The sequence below is a fragment of the Lineus longissimus genome, chromosome 14, assembly GCF_910592395.1.
Source record: "Lineus longissimus chromosome 14, tnLinLong1.2, whole genome shotgun sequence".
Lineage (NCBI taxonomy): Eukaryota > Metazoa > Nemertea > Pilidiophora > Heteronemertea > Lineidae > Lineus > Lineus longissimus.
In genome coordinates this window covers 13,242,389-13,255,590 of record NC_088321.1, presented here as the reverse complement: position 1 = coordinate 13,255,590, position 13,202 = coordinate 13,242,389, and the positions used below count along the sequence as shown (strand labels likewise).

The 13,202-nt window shown below is 41.0% G+C and overlaps 2 protein-coding genes across 2 annotated transcripts; both read right to left on the bottom strand.

The window, feature by feature from the left end:
• Positions 1-2,408: 2,408 nt before the first annotated feature.
• LOC135498544 (kynurenine--oxoglutarate transaminase 3-like) lies at positions 2,409-5,659 on the bottom strand. Its single transcript, XM_064788808.1, has 6 exons — positions 5,543-5,659; positions 5,229-5,386; positions 4,576-4,765; positions 4,270-4,334; positions 3,273-3,359; positions 2,409-2,751 (listed from the first exon to the last, which is right to left on the bottom strand). The coding sequence occupies exons 1-6, from the start codon at positions 5,643-5,645 to the stop codon at positions 2,584-2,586; spliced, it is 771 nt and encodes a 256-aa protein (XP_064644878.1). The 5' UTR covers positions 5,646-5,659; the 3' UTR covers positions 2,409-2,583.
• A 1,215-nt stretch (positions 5,660-6,874) lies between these two features.
• LOC135498701 (kynurenine--oxoglutarate transaminase 1-like) lies at positions 6,875-10,728 on the bottom strand. Its single transcript, XM_064789082.1, has 7 exons — positions 10,680-10,728; positions 9,658-9,706; positions 9,249-9,350; positions 8,400-8,549; positions 7,637-7,726; positions 7,071-7,199; positions 6,875-6,892 (listed from the first exon to the last, which is right to left on the bottom strand). Exons 1-7 carry the CDS (start codon positions 10,694-10,696, stop codon positions 6,875-6,877), a joined length of 555 nt encoding a protein of 184 aa, XP_064645152.1. The 5' UTR covers positions 10,697-10,728.
• Between the last annotated feature and the right edge of the window lie 2,474 nt (positions 10,729-13,202).

The following is a 13,202-nucleotide window of genomic DNA, read 5'->3' as shown; positions in this document are numbered from 1 at the left end:
CAAGCTGGGCACCAGACCGACCTAGCCACGGATTGGTAGATCCATGCCCATGGTGCTGGTAGGAAAGGCGCTGGTAGGAATCTAGGTAATAATATATTTCGGCAATATTATTTGGAGCAAAACCACTAAGAATGGCTAAAGTATAAACCCTAAAACCACCCCAACGCCTTTCCCTATTACTACAAAAATAGAGGATAACACGGAATACTACACTCACGGATGATGCATTTAAATCTGCTATAAAAAATCACTACAGTGCAACAGAATTTTTCAGATTATGTAATGGATTTAATGTATCTACAGACAAAGAAAGGAGACAATTATGGTATGGGAACAACATGTTTTATGGGTTATGGAGTTCACAGAAATGGATTCATAGATCATAGAGACCACCATGCTTTGCCTGATAAACATTACACATTTGCTGAATCGTTACACATACCTAAGATAGAGAGAATTGTTCAGAATGATGATGGTTGGAAATACTTCATTAAGTGTGATAAGAAGAGCTTAACTGAGCCTGGAATTGTTAGACTCAACGACAGCATAAGAACTTATGTTTACTGTATTTTTGGAGCCCAGGCTGAAGCAAGGACAGCGATAATTCGAACTGAATTGGACGCACAGAAGCAATTCTTTAAACTCTTACAAGATTCAATTGACCAACACGTGGATATCCCAACTTCAATTGCTAGGTACCAGAAAGCATTGTCTGACACTCATACAAGATTAGAATACGTAATAGCTCCAGGATTGTACATAATTGGATCTGACATGATCCTTAAGATTGGTAAGATCAAGAATTACAATAACAACATCTTAGTTGCTCCAAAACACTTAAAACCTGGTAAAAAAGACATTAATGATAAAAAGATTTGGTCTCCTTCAATGATGGAAGGTTCAAGTGTGAAGAAAATAAGAGTTGAAACTAATGCTATTGGTGTGAAGACTGGTGGTAAGAAACCTGTCGTTCACAGTCGTGTTGATCACAGTCATGTTGATCACAGTACTGAGCTTGGTAAGACTCCTGTTACAACCAAGACTAGTAAACTTGGTAAAACAGAGACCGACTCCCAGGATACAATCAAATTCCTACTCTATTCAGTGGTTGGGAGTTTGTTTTATTTTTTAAGTTAATTGTTTCGCAGTGGATATTTTGCCGTGAACCGGTTGAGAGTTATTTTCGCTATTTTGCCGTGCACTTCCGTTGGACATGCGCAGTTCGCGTTTTTCGGACTTGGCATTTTTCAGATTTGTCCGCCGTGTTGACGATCTCACTCTCGACATGCTTGATCGGGACGAATTTTCCTCATTTCACAAAGTTCAGATCGCAATAAGAGCTTTAGAAAAAGAGAAGAGCAGCATATATCATACTGGCGGCGAGATTCAAGGACAATTACTGCTGCCTGGAAAAGACTGAAGCATCTGCCGGAAAATGACGAGATCAAATACTATGAGTTGCGGTTCACATGCATCAAAGGTGGCCGAAAATATGAACCGCAGCAGAGTTCTGGTCAACGACCCAATCAAAAGTAAGTTGGACTCCCTGGCAAGTCTTGCCGGCAAACAGCATTACGGAAAAACGCTAAGTCCGAAAAACGCGAACTGCACATGTCCAACGGAAGTGCACGGCAAAATAGCGAAAATAACTCTCGACCGGTTCACGGCAAAATATCCACTGCGTAATTGTTTTTCCTGTATTACCTGTAATCAATGTAAAATAAATATGGCTGAAGGAGGAAGAGAAGAACTCGAATTGAGTGATTTAAGATGTTTTAGTTTTAGAGATGATGCTGTGTACTGGTGATACTAATAGAACTTTCGATGGAGGAGCGACTTACAACACAAGATCCCACAGCTCTCTCGGGCATTGAACTGGAAGCCATAACTGAGCTGAGGTGCAGTTTAATAATAGAAGTGCCAACAATTAAAAATCAAATATACTCTTCACATGCGGTATACATAAATATAACAGGTAACATATATACATACAATCAAAAATTTCAAGATAGTCCTATGCAAAATAAGTGCACTACGGCATAGCAGAGAGTACATTTCTATTTTCGTAGAACACACCAGTAGCCTAATTACAAGGATTCCCCTGTAAAAAATGCAACATAACCAAATTATAAATCACATAATCATTATATTCATACCATCCTCTTAGTCTGTGCATTGCATCCGAATGTCAGAGACTAGGCCATTGTGATATCGCTACCATGGTTATCTCACGGGGAAACATTTCCGTGAAAAAATCTATAAAGAAAATGAGGGCCGTTCAAAATCTATATTGATTCAATATAGATTATATATGGCAATTTCCTATAGATTTTCTAAAAGGAAAAGCTATATATAAATACTTCAAATATGATTTACAATTGTATATAGATTCTTTAATATAGCCCAACACTTTGCCAAATCGTCTTTGCCATTGGCCAAATCTTCTTTGCCATTGGCGAAACCGTCTTTGCCATTGGCCAAATCTTCTTTGCCATTGGTCAAATCGTCTTTGCTATTGACCAAACCGTCTTTGCCATTGGCCAAATCTTCTTTGCCATTGGCCAAACCGTTTTTGCCATTGGCCTAACCGTCTTTGCTATTGGTCAAATCTTCTTTGCCATTGACTAAATCATCTTTACAATTGGCCAAACCGCCTTTGCCATTGGCCAAAACGTTGCAAATCTCGTCATTGTTCCTTGATACCTTTACGCCTTTTAATCTGTCTTCGGCGATATTGAGGGTAGCCTCACTCTGAAAAAACAATGCACAATATCGCCACGTTACTTCGTTTATTATTTTCATGACCCGAGATTACTGTGAGGCGGTACGAAGGGCGGAAATCCCGATGCAGCTCTTCAACTGTATTCTTCATTAAGATATTATTCAGCTACGTATGGGCATGTACATGTACAACCGTTTCAAGACCGGTGTAAGATGATTAGTTAAAACGGATTTCATCGGGGCCAGTGCCATCAAGCTTGCCCAGGTGACCCTTTGGATTTCACGTACAGTTTGTGTATCTTGGGAATTCCTCCTGCACGATACAGAAAAATGAGACATCATTCTGCTGTGATGCTTTGGAAACTAGACAGTTCGCATACAAATATATTCTACATATTGAAAAGCTATTTCAATTTAAAAAATTAACTTGAAAAAAATGATTGAGTACAGTTTTGTATCACCTGTTATACTTTTGCCCTTGATAAAGAATAGTGACCTCCATACTCCCGTGCATTTTTTTCCTTCAAAATAGTCCAAGAATGAATGTTTACCTTGACAAAGCAGATCCTAATATAGTTTTCTCCAAGATGTGAGTTCGCCGTGCTGTAGAATACTGATGCTGGGGCTACGCCAATGCCCTGAAATGTGTCATCATGAAATATAACATGACCCAATTATGGGCTTTAATCTCGGAGCTACTGACGGTCATGGCTCTATAGAGCCACCACAATCCGTCAGAATGCAAGAGTTACAACACTTTTTCACGGAATACATTTTCTACTTCTTTATCGTTTAAAGATATCCTAGGATAGAGAGAGGGGGGGGGGGGGCACGAAATTCTATCATGCACTGTTAATCTCTCTTGGGGGGGGGGGGGGGGCTTAGACTGCTTCGCCAGCCCAGGATGACGTTGCTTCATCTCTGAGCAGGATCATCTAACGGGTAACCCTAAACTACCTTTCTCTATCAGTCTCAGGGCTCATCTGTTTTATATGGTGTTCGGTTGACTGTGGGCTTCCACCAAGCATTCGACTTGAAAATGGCCATAGGACACTTGTTTTACACCAAGAACGAGGTGATTCTTGAAAGATCTCAGTGAGAGCTACTTTACAAACTTAACCAAGGCTGAAACTGGGGAGATATCCTGGTGACCTCTGGGCCAGGGCTAATCAACCCCCAGGAAAAGACTCCACTGATAGCTTCAGTCGCTTCGGAATCGACCTAAACAATGACAGAGGATGATTAAGGGTTCACCAGAGGCACCACCATTTTGGCTAGAACGTGAAATCCTAAAGCAATCAGAACTATTTCAAAAGGAATTGAATACCAATTTCAAGAGTGGGAGTCTGTTCTTTGTTTTCAAGAGAAAACAGCCTCCCAGGTTCTATTTCAAATGGGCATTCACCTAATTTTTTGAAGGAGTTCTAATTACTTTAGGATTTTAAGTTCTAGCCAAAATTGTGTTACCTATGGTCAATCCTTAAGTTCATCAAAGCACAGCACTTATAGCAACTTTTTCCAAGGGAAATAAACCAATTATTAACCCACCTTCTCCTTGCAGAGCCATAAGGCAAAGTTGGACGCCTTGTCTCCGGAAGCCTGACAGTATTGGTCTGCAAGGCAAATGGCAATATCTTTACACCTGAAAGTCAGACATACCCTAACAACACACGATCGTACTTACATAACACATGCCCACTTACACAAAAATCCCACTTACATAATACATGTAATACTTCCCCACTTACATAACACTTTCCACTTACATAGCACAACGAAACACTTCCCACTTACATAAAACTACCTCACTTACAAAATACTTTTCATCCTCATACACAGCGCACTTGTACCTACCGTCGAACTTGGAAACATCGGCGAATATAAAGTATCCACCCTCAGGTGCAATAGGCTCGAGCCCAATTCCCGACATGATATGCATCACTTGGTCACGCTTGGCCTTCAATTCTCTTGGTAGTGCTTTGAAAAAACAGTTTGGTTGGTCGAGGCGGTTCAGTTCATGGCGGTAGGCCTGGGCGTATACGTCCTGTGCAAAAAAAAATATACGAATTTGAAGTCGGCCGAACCTTGCATCCGGGCCTACATGGTAGTCTGCTAGAAGTTGCTGGTGCCTATCATGATCATTGACCAAACAAGCAAAAGATACAACATGCAAGTGGATAGTGGCTTGTGACAGACGTCTAACTTTCCGCCAGAAGCCCCAGTCGAATGAACCCAATCGGTGCCCAACTACTTCCAGTTGGAAGCAAAACACTCACCAGATCCAACGCAGAGAAAAGACTGCGAATGGAAGGAAAAATCTGTTTATGCATGTAAAAGACTGTATCGAGGAAGAAACAAATTGCCAAGCAATTTGGATGAATAATTCTCTTGTCGAAGACAGTGACACAAGACCAATAACCACAACTCGTGCAAACCGTATAATGACACGGTAAAATGCTCACAGGCCAACGTATGTTTCAGCCAAAAGGTTGTCAAAATAAACTTACCTGTAAAACAGTGTTCATGGGTATGACGACCCGCTGTAGATATTTTTCAATCAGGTGCTCCGGTCCAATGACATACCCTGTCGCCCAGGCTGTCATGCCAAACAGTTTTCCGACGCTTCCAACGGTAACCGTTCGTTCCCACATGCCGGGGAGGGTAGCTGGAATGAGGATGCACTACGTTCAAAGGACTATGGCATTATAAGCGCCAATATCACCAACTGTCGGCTGACTATTCATATCTTGGTCAGAATATGTGAACATCACATAGACTTACCCGTTTTGATCAGAATATCTGAACATTTTTTTGTACTTACCCATTTTGATATGCTCTTGGTCAGAATATGTGAACATCTCATAGACTTCGTCAGCGATACAGATCACATCATGTTTCTTACAGAGATTGGCAACGATCTCCATTTCTTCTCTCGTGAACATCTAAAAGGATTCAGATACAAATAAAATGTAGCGGCCATGTTGAACTTCTGATGATCATTCTGGATTTTAAAAAAGGGCATATCTACGACAGTGCGGTAGCGTGGTGGGTCGTGAGCGCTTAGTAGCCGCCCCTTTATAGTCCAATGATTCATGGATGACGAAGCACTTTGAGGAAGGACCTACGCGTGGAATAGTGCTTGGTGAGAAATCGAACTTAAAGCAGGGTGTACACTAGTAAAATATTAGCAACATTTTTTCAACATTTTACCAACATTTTCACAACAATTTTTCAACAAGCCCTTCAAGGTTCTGTGTACACTAGCAACAAAATTGCAACAAATTAGCAACAATTTTACAACATGTTGGTAAACTGCTGCAAACTTTTTAGTGGGAACAAAGGGAAATGGTATTTTGGAGGGAAAATGGATGATTCCAAGGAGAGAAGATGTGTTTTGAGTGCTTCTGCAGCAATTCTAGCTTTCTTTGTTGAGCGGAGGCGGAAGAGGCGGCGAAATAACCAAAGATAATATGGACCTGGCCCTGGATGAAAATGAGGCTGGATCATGGGGCATATCACTGCATGTTAAAGGAGTTGCGGCTGACTGACAAGCCGTCATACAAAAACTTCCTGCGAATGGATGAAACTTCTAGAAAAGGTTTCACCACCCTACGAAGCAAGACACTCACTTGAGAGTTGCTATACCAGCTTCTTGTTCAAGTCACATGACCTCAGGTAGATCACATGACGCAAATCCTATTTCTGATTGGCTGAAGAGTTTGCAACATTTTTACAACATGCAACAAAGAATTGCTTTGCATTTAATTTGCAACAATTTTACAACAATTTTACAACATGTTGTAAAACGCATTTTGCTCTGTACACACTACGCAACATTTTTGCAACATTTGTTGCAACTGGAAATGTTGTAAAAATGTTGTTAATATTTTACTAGTGTACACAGGCCATTAAACGCGCAGGCGAGTTGCCCTTGTGAAACTGTTGCATACAAACCCTCAATTCACTGTCAAGTAAAACATAACTGCACCAGCTACCCTGACACTTCCTGTTGGACTATGGTCGACAGGTTCTAAAATCCCCTAGCCTCACCATTGGTAACGGACGGTTGCTTAGTGATACTAGCGTAAATTTGGCCTCTTCCGGTTGGGTCGAGGCAATAAGGCGGAGTCCTCTCATTGGGTGATTGTTAGCGCTATAGACCAGAAATTTTCTGTTGGATTCAGATGACAGTTGACTACAAACGAGTTTATCTTCGCTGTTGCATATACAAAAGCCACACAACACCAGTTTACCTTTCCAGTTGGATTGTGTGGGCTGCTGTATACAAAGATATACATAATGAAATTTAACATCAAATACAAAGCTATACAGAACAATTTTAACTTTACCTTTCCTGTTGGATTGTGAGGCGTGTTACAAAGAAGCATCTTGGTTTTCTCCGTGAATGCTGCCTCCAATTCTTCGGGGTCGAATGTGAAATCTGCACTTGTTGGAGGTACAGCATTCGGTGAACGATTCTAGAACAAGACGGCCATTACAGAGAGTGATTGTCAACAATCAAAGAGAAACTTCGGGAAAGAGCAAACTTTCGAAATCAGCTCAATTCAGAGCAGGAACACATTGAGAAAGCCGATTTGCAGAGAGTGCATAAGTCGATCTGCTTGATCGCCACTGGTGTTTTGCTGAACGTTATTTTGCCTCTTACCTTGCAGTCGGCAGATCGATCCCAAGTCAATTAATTTTCACAGCCTACAAAACAATGGACTCTTTGATGTCCAAGTGCTTGTGTGTTTTCTGTAGGTTACCTGAGGCTGATTGCTCGAGTTGATTTTACTTTTATCACGCACCCGTGTCCGCATGGTGTCATGGAAATATGAGTTGGCAGAGAGAGAGAGAGTGTATACTTCGATCTGCTCGGAGAATAGTTTAAACATTTTCTCGTATGTATACCTACCAAGTGTAATGGCACTGTGACAGCGGTGGCGCCACTAGTGTCCTGCATCATGTGATAGAAGAGGGTATAGTAGGGTTCAAATAAAATTATCTGAAATTGCAAAATGAAATAACGATGAAGTTACGATTCTTTCTTAGATGCCAGGGCCAACCAGCCTTTCATCCCATCAAGTGACAGTGACCTTTTTATATCTGGGTCATTCATTCAGCGTAAGGCACGGGGTCGAAAATGGTGTCCCCAACACCCCTGCTTAAGTGGTACGCCGTTCGTTCATAGGCCTATATAATTACTGTTGGTTCAACTACAGTGTATGTCTATTTCCCACTTCTGACGCCAGGCGAAGCCAATAGTCATAATTCAGGCTACATGCATGCATGCTCGCTCGCAAATGTGCAGCCATTTTACAACAAAGATAAACATCGTCGCTCTGGGTGATTCGTTGTCTCATCAAGACCACGCATGGTTGGACCTCAAATTATGTCCAAATCACTCGGCTGGCATCTCGGGTTTTGTTCCGCATTTTCGGCCTACCCGAGTGGTCGGGTTAATTATAAACAATAACAGCTCGGTATTAATTCCTTTACCTAATGCAGATCATGCGATCAAACAAACTAAAACAAACAACAAAAATGGTTAATATCGGATATTTACAGTGGGGCGAAAGTTTCAAGGAATGTAATTAGAGCCCAATGGATATATTCAAATTCAAATTATTCCTGTCAAACTTCAAACGGATAAAATAGACCAAAAAATGTTTCGTTACCTCGTCCCCAGGTAATGTAAACGACCTGAATAGCTTCATCAATGCACCTGTCGCTCCAATAGACGTGGCAATATTTTTGAGTGGGTGCAAGGTTCTGTTGAATTTGGGGGAATAGAGGTCAGCGAATGCTTCCAGCAGTGGGAGATGGCCCTGAAATGAGAGGACAGACTTTTAATGAATGCCAATCTCCTAGCCTCACCATTGGTAACAACTGCTCTCTTGCCCAATTTACTGACTCTGCTCTACATCTGCTAGCTATCATTACACACAACATCGATGTTTAAAGAAACAATAATCATAAATTCACCAGATATAGGCGCACAGCATTTCGGTTTACCGGTAATCGTGTGCCAACCAGTGGGAGAGTTACTAACGTATATTTGGCATATTCCGGTTGGTCACGTCCGGGCAGCAAGGCCAAATAAAGGTAGATAACCGTATATAAAGGATAAGTTGCAATGAGGAACCGGCGCGATTTATCCGCCGCGTGGCGCTGCAATCGATCATACCGAAACTCTCCATTTCCAATGCATTATCATGTTATTTCTGAGCCTGAAAACGATCGCTTATTTTCGACCGATTTCGGCGACGTTTGCATCTTCCTGTTTTAAATCTATTGAGTTGTCAGTTTCTTAAGATAATTTTGCGGAAAATATGCGCGATGCCAGTTATTGGGCACGTTTTCTGTTGTTGAAATCCTGTGCAAAAATGTACGCAATGGTTTCCCGTGATTGACCTCATGCGACGTCAACACACCAGAAAATGACGTCATGGCGTCAGAAGGTACGATCGATTGTGGCGCCGCCACTGGCATTTATCCTAACGCCGGTTCTTCATTGGTATACTGACGTTTGTTGTTGTACAGTACTGGTTCAGTATAATGTTCTTCCCGCTAACAGTGTCTTTGATGTATTCCACGAGATTTTCTGGAGGACTATAGTCGGGGAACCCCTGAAATAGCAGGAATATCAAAATACAATTTGAAATGTTAATTATCAAGAGGTCTAGCACTCTAATTTACCATGTTTGGTAAAGACAAAATTACCAATAAATTTGAGCTCGGCTTGGCTTACAGTCAGTGTATGCCAATGCCAATCACTATTTTTAAGTATTCATTTTGTTGGTAAACAGATACAAACCCTTAATCAGATTTGATTTGTTTATTCTACTTTAAAACATTGTTTTGTGCTTAGCTTAGCTATATTGTGTTGAAAAACATTCTCGTTGATGTGTATTATGTGGAGGTGTGAAAACATACCACAAGCAGGCTGATCGCTGAATCTCCGCTGCACATCCGCTCTAACTCCCTGCAAAGAGAGATAGAAAGGGATGTTTCTTAAGGGTTATGTCATCGGACGCCATCTTGGATTTTTGGATGTAAAATTTTGGCTACATTTACCAATAATCTTGTTGTCCTGAATTGTTTTTGTACGGCAATTCATGGACATTCTAGTACAGAACGTGCATGATTGTAATTTTGGGGAATACTTGCTTTCGAAAGGTGTTGTAAAGTGTCGGGCCTAAACAATACAATGCAATGCAGCAAGCTCCAAAAGCAAAATTTTATCACAAAATGTGAATGCGTACGTCCTGTGCCCTTTGCCCAAATAGCCGCCGGTTTTGTGACCCGTAGTCATTTTGGATCAAATTTTGCCGAAATTTTGAGGAGGGATATTGCCAATCATTTATCCTCTAGCATTTTTTGCGGTATCCAGTAAAATAGGTACAGGTAAAATAGGTACGGGTAAAATAGGTACGGGTAAAATAGGTACGGTAAAATAGGTACGGTAAAATAGGTACAGGTAAATTAGGTACGGGTAAAATAGGTACTAGGTAAAATAGGTACGGGTAAAATACCAGCGTGCATGGGGTTAAAGTTTGCTTTAGGAGCATGCTGCATATTATTTAGTCCTGACGCTTTGCAACACCTTCCGATAGCAATTGTTCGCTCAAAATTACAAACATGCACGTTCTATTCACATTTGTCTAGTGGGTCGAGGAATTGCCGTGCAAAAACACTACAGGAAATTGTCGACAGAAATGTTGCCAAAATGTGACCTCAAAAAATCCAAAAGTAACTACAAGCACACTCGTTCAAGTAATTCATTTGAAGTTGTCCAGGTCTGAATGTTGATGATATTTTAAATGATTTTGGTGATGATGTCATATGAAAAATCATTTTTATGTCATGGTAAACTCCAGTTGCCTGTGAAAAGGGTATTTACACATACAGTAGCCGAAAAGTATTTTCGCGAAGCTACCTTTGGGAATGATACTTACATCACTGTGTCCCTCATTTTCTTAGATCAATCCCACACGGCGCTGTTTTGGTTGTGTGTATGTGTTACAGATAGGTAGCTTGTTTAGTCTTTGCTTGTACATGTACTTAACAGTTTAAATAGGCCTATATTTTGGTGAATCATAACAGGGTTTTCATCTGTGCCGTGCCCAATCAAGATCGTCATTTCTTATTTTAGCATGTGATTAGATAATGTTTGATATGTTTTGTAACTCGACATTGACGCTATGACAATGAAATATTATTGACGTAGGCACGAGTTTCATAAGGTGTTCTTTGATGTATTATGTCATTTCCGGGGGAGTTCTGGAATAGCTGTCCGTACGACAACACCTGTACAGGAAACGCTGCCGTTCTCGTTCTCGTTTCTCGTCTATCGTCTATCGTCTATCTCGTCTATACAACCCTTATATATTTTGGAAGCCCAAGAATTACGTTTTTAAGTAAAGTACAAATAGTGATTTTCTTGTTTTGTCGGATTCACAATCCTAGAGAAACCAGCAGTTCCTTCTACGGACGTGCTCTCCAGTAGCCTTCTATCGACTGCTGGATGGGAGCAAGATCCCCGGCAAATACGTAGCTAGCAAACTACAACATATGTTAGACCGAGGCCTACCAGAATCCCATTATCAAACAAATGCAGTAAGTCATGGTGACACTGATTATTGTTCATGGGCTGACAATCTCTCCTTATTCATTGATTTTCTATTTATTGCAATAACTGTGGGTTCATCGGAAAGTGAATACCGGGACAGTGAATGGCGTAAAACAGGTGTGGGTGGTGCAGTCAAGCTCATATTGATATCAACACCTACGTCATGTAATGTATCCAAAGTAAGTATAATATCCTTTATTCTCGGTTTTAAACGACAGTCCGTTGGCCATGCCCCACCCAACCCAAGATTATAATACTGCATTGCCACATCATGTCTTCAAGCGCGAATTTTGTCATGATTGGCTAGTTCAGCAATGAATTGACAGATTTGACGTAACCGGCTTTTATCATTCTGGTATTCTGACTGATCGACACAATTTCTTCAATGAGCGGCAAAGCTACTGATTACGACGATGTGCGGTAATGGCTTCAATACATGCAGGTAATCAGCAACGTGAAAGAGGTTATTGTGTATCGCGAATGTATATTGGGAGCATAAGGATGATATGATTATTGGCCGGGTCTATTTGGCAAGCGGCTCGCCGAACAGGCATCTTTTTTTGCCCTGCTTGGAGAGCCGCTTGCCAAACAGCACTAAAAATCAACTCTGTTCGGCAAGCCGGGCTTGCCAAACAGGGCAAAAATACTACCCTCTTTGGCGAGCCGGAGAGGTTACAACATGTTGGCCAATCAGAGAGCAGTGACGTCATATTCGAATTTATATGCGCATATTTAACAATGGCCGACTTCCCGCTCTCGATTCAATTTCTGTTACTAAACTCGGGTTTTGGTCAATAATCCATGAAGAAGCATGTACATGTACATGACTGAATGGATTTACAAAAAAAGTCATAAACGTGATTTGACTGATAAGTATGTTAAATGCATTAGTGTGCATTTCTAAAGGCGTTTCACTGTAACTCCAGTGTTGCTGACCGTGTTGCCACGAATGATAATGAGCTCCTGGATGGTTGAATATGCATGAGTTCGGCTCTCCATTCAGGACAAGAAAAAGTCGCTGCTTGCCAAGTAGTCACTTCTATGATTATTAATAGAGTTATTAGAATAACTTGATCGTGTTGATATTAGGTGAACTGGATACTTAGTAGTATGTGTTATGCATGGTTGCCCCATTAAGGGTTGACCATAGGTTCCGCCATTTTGTGTAGACCTCCAAATCCTAAAGCAATTAGAACTTATTCAAAACATAGTGAATGTTCATTTCAAGGGCAGGAGTCGGTTCTTTCTTTTCCAGAGCACAGCCTCCAGGGTTTTAAATGAGCATTCAATTAATTTTGCTAAAATCATAAAGCAATTAAAATTGCTTTAGGATTTTAGCCAAAATGGCGGTACCTATGGTAAACTCCTTGCCACTGATCATGTGACGTGGTTGGACAAAACAATTCACTATCTGCAGTGATTCTCGACCTTTAACAAAACACTTTCTTTGTGCCAAGATGTGGGGCCTTGTGCAAGACACTATTTTTCATGAGACATTGGACCTTGGGCGACACAATTGTAAAATCTCATTTTTTTCAACAACTCAACCAGGAGCCAAGATATGGCAAAAGAGTTGCCATGGATACAAAATATTACTCTTTCGTTTTACAGCTGGAGAAGTTTCATCAAATTCAGACGGACATTATGGACCGAATTCAAACTCTAAACTACTTTGAAATACATTGATCGAATACACTCTTACAACCAGCCAGTTCGCATGACTAAACTGCCAGAAAACGATACGAGTAACTGCATCGTAAATCTCTAGACCAGCGCTTGCCCGTTCCACTACGAGAGGGGCGGGAATTGACCTCGAATGGTGGCGTTTCATTCGCCATGCCGAAAGTAA

Excerpts from the sequence above, each read along its gene's own strand:
- LOC135498701 (XM_064789082.1), bottom strand. Across the intron at positions 8,550-9,248 it reads AGTACTGTACAACAACAAAC|GGCCATCTCCCACTGCTGGA; the intron begins GTCAGTATACCA and ends CTCTCATTTCAG. Across the intron at positions 7,200-7,636 it reads TCACAGTGCCATTACACTTG|AATCGTTCACCGAATGCTGT; the intron begins GTAGGTATACAT and ends GTCTTGTTCTAG.
- LOC135498544 (XM_064788808.1), bottom strand. The coding sequence starts at position 5,645 with ATGGAGATCGTTGCCAATCTCTGTAAGAAACATGATGTGATCTGTATC. Across the intron at positions 4,766-5,228 it reads CCATGAACACTGTTTTACAG|GACGTATACGCCCAGGCCTA; the intron begins GTAAGTTTATTT and ends TTTTTTGCACAG. Across the intron at positions 4,335-4,575 it reads CGATGTTTCCAAGTTCGACG|ACCAATACTGTCAGGCTTCC; the intron begins GTAGGTACAAGT and ends TTTGCCTTGCAG.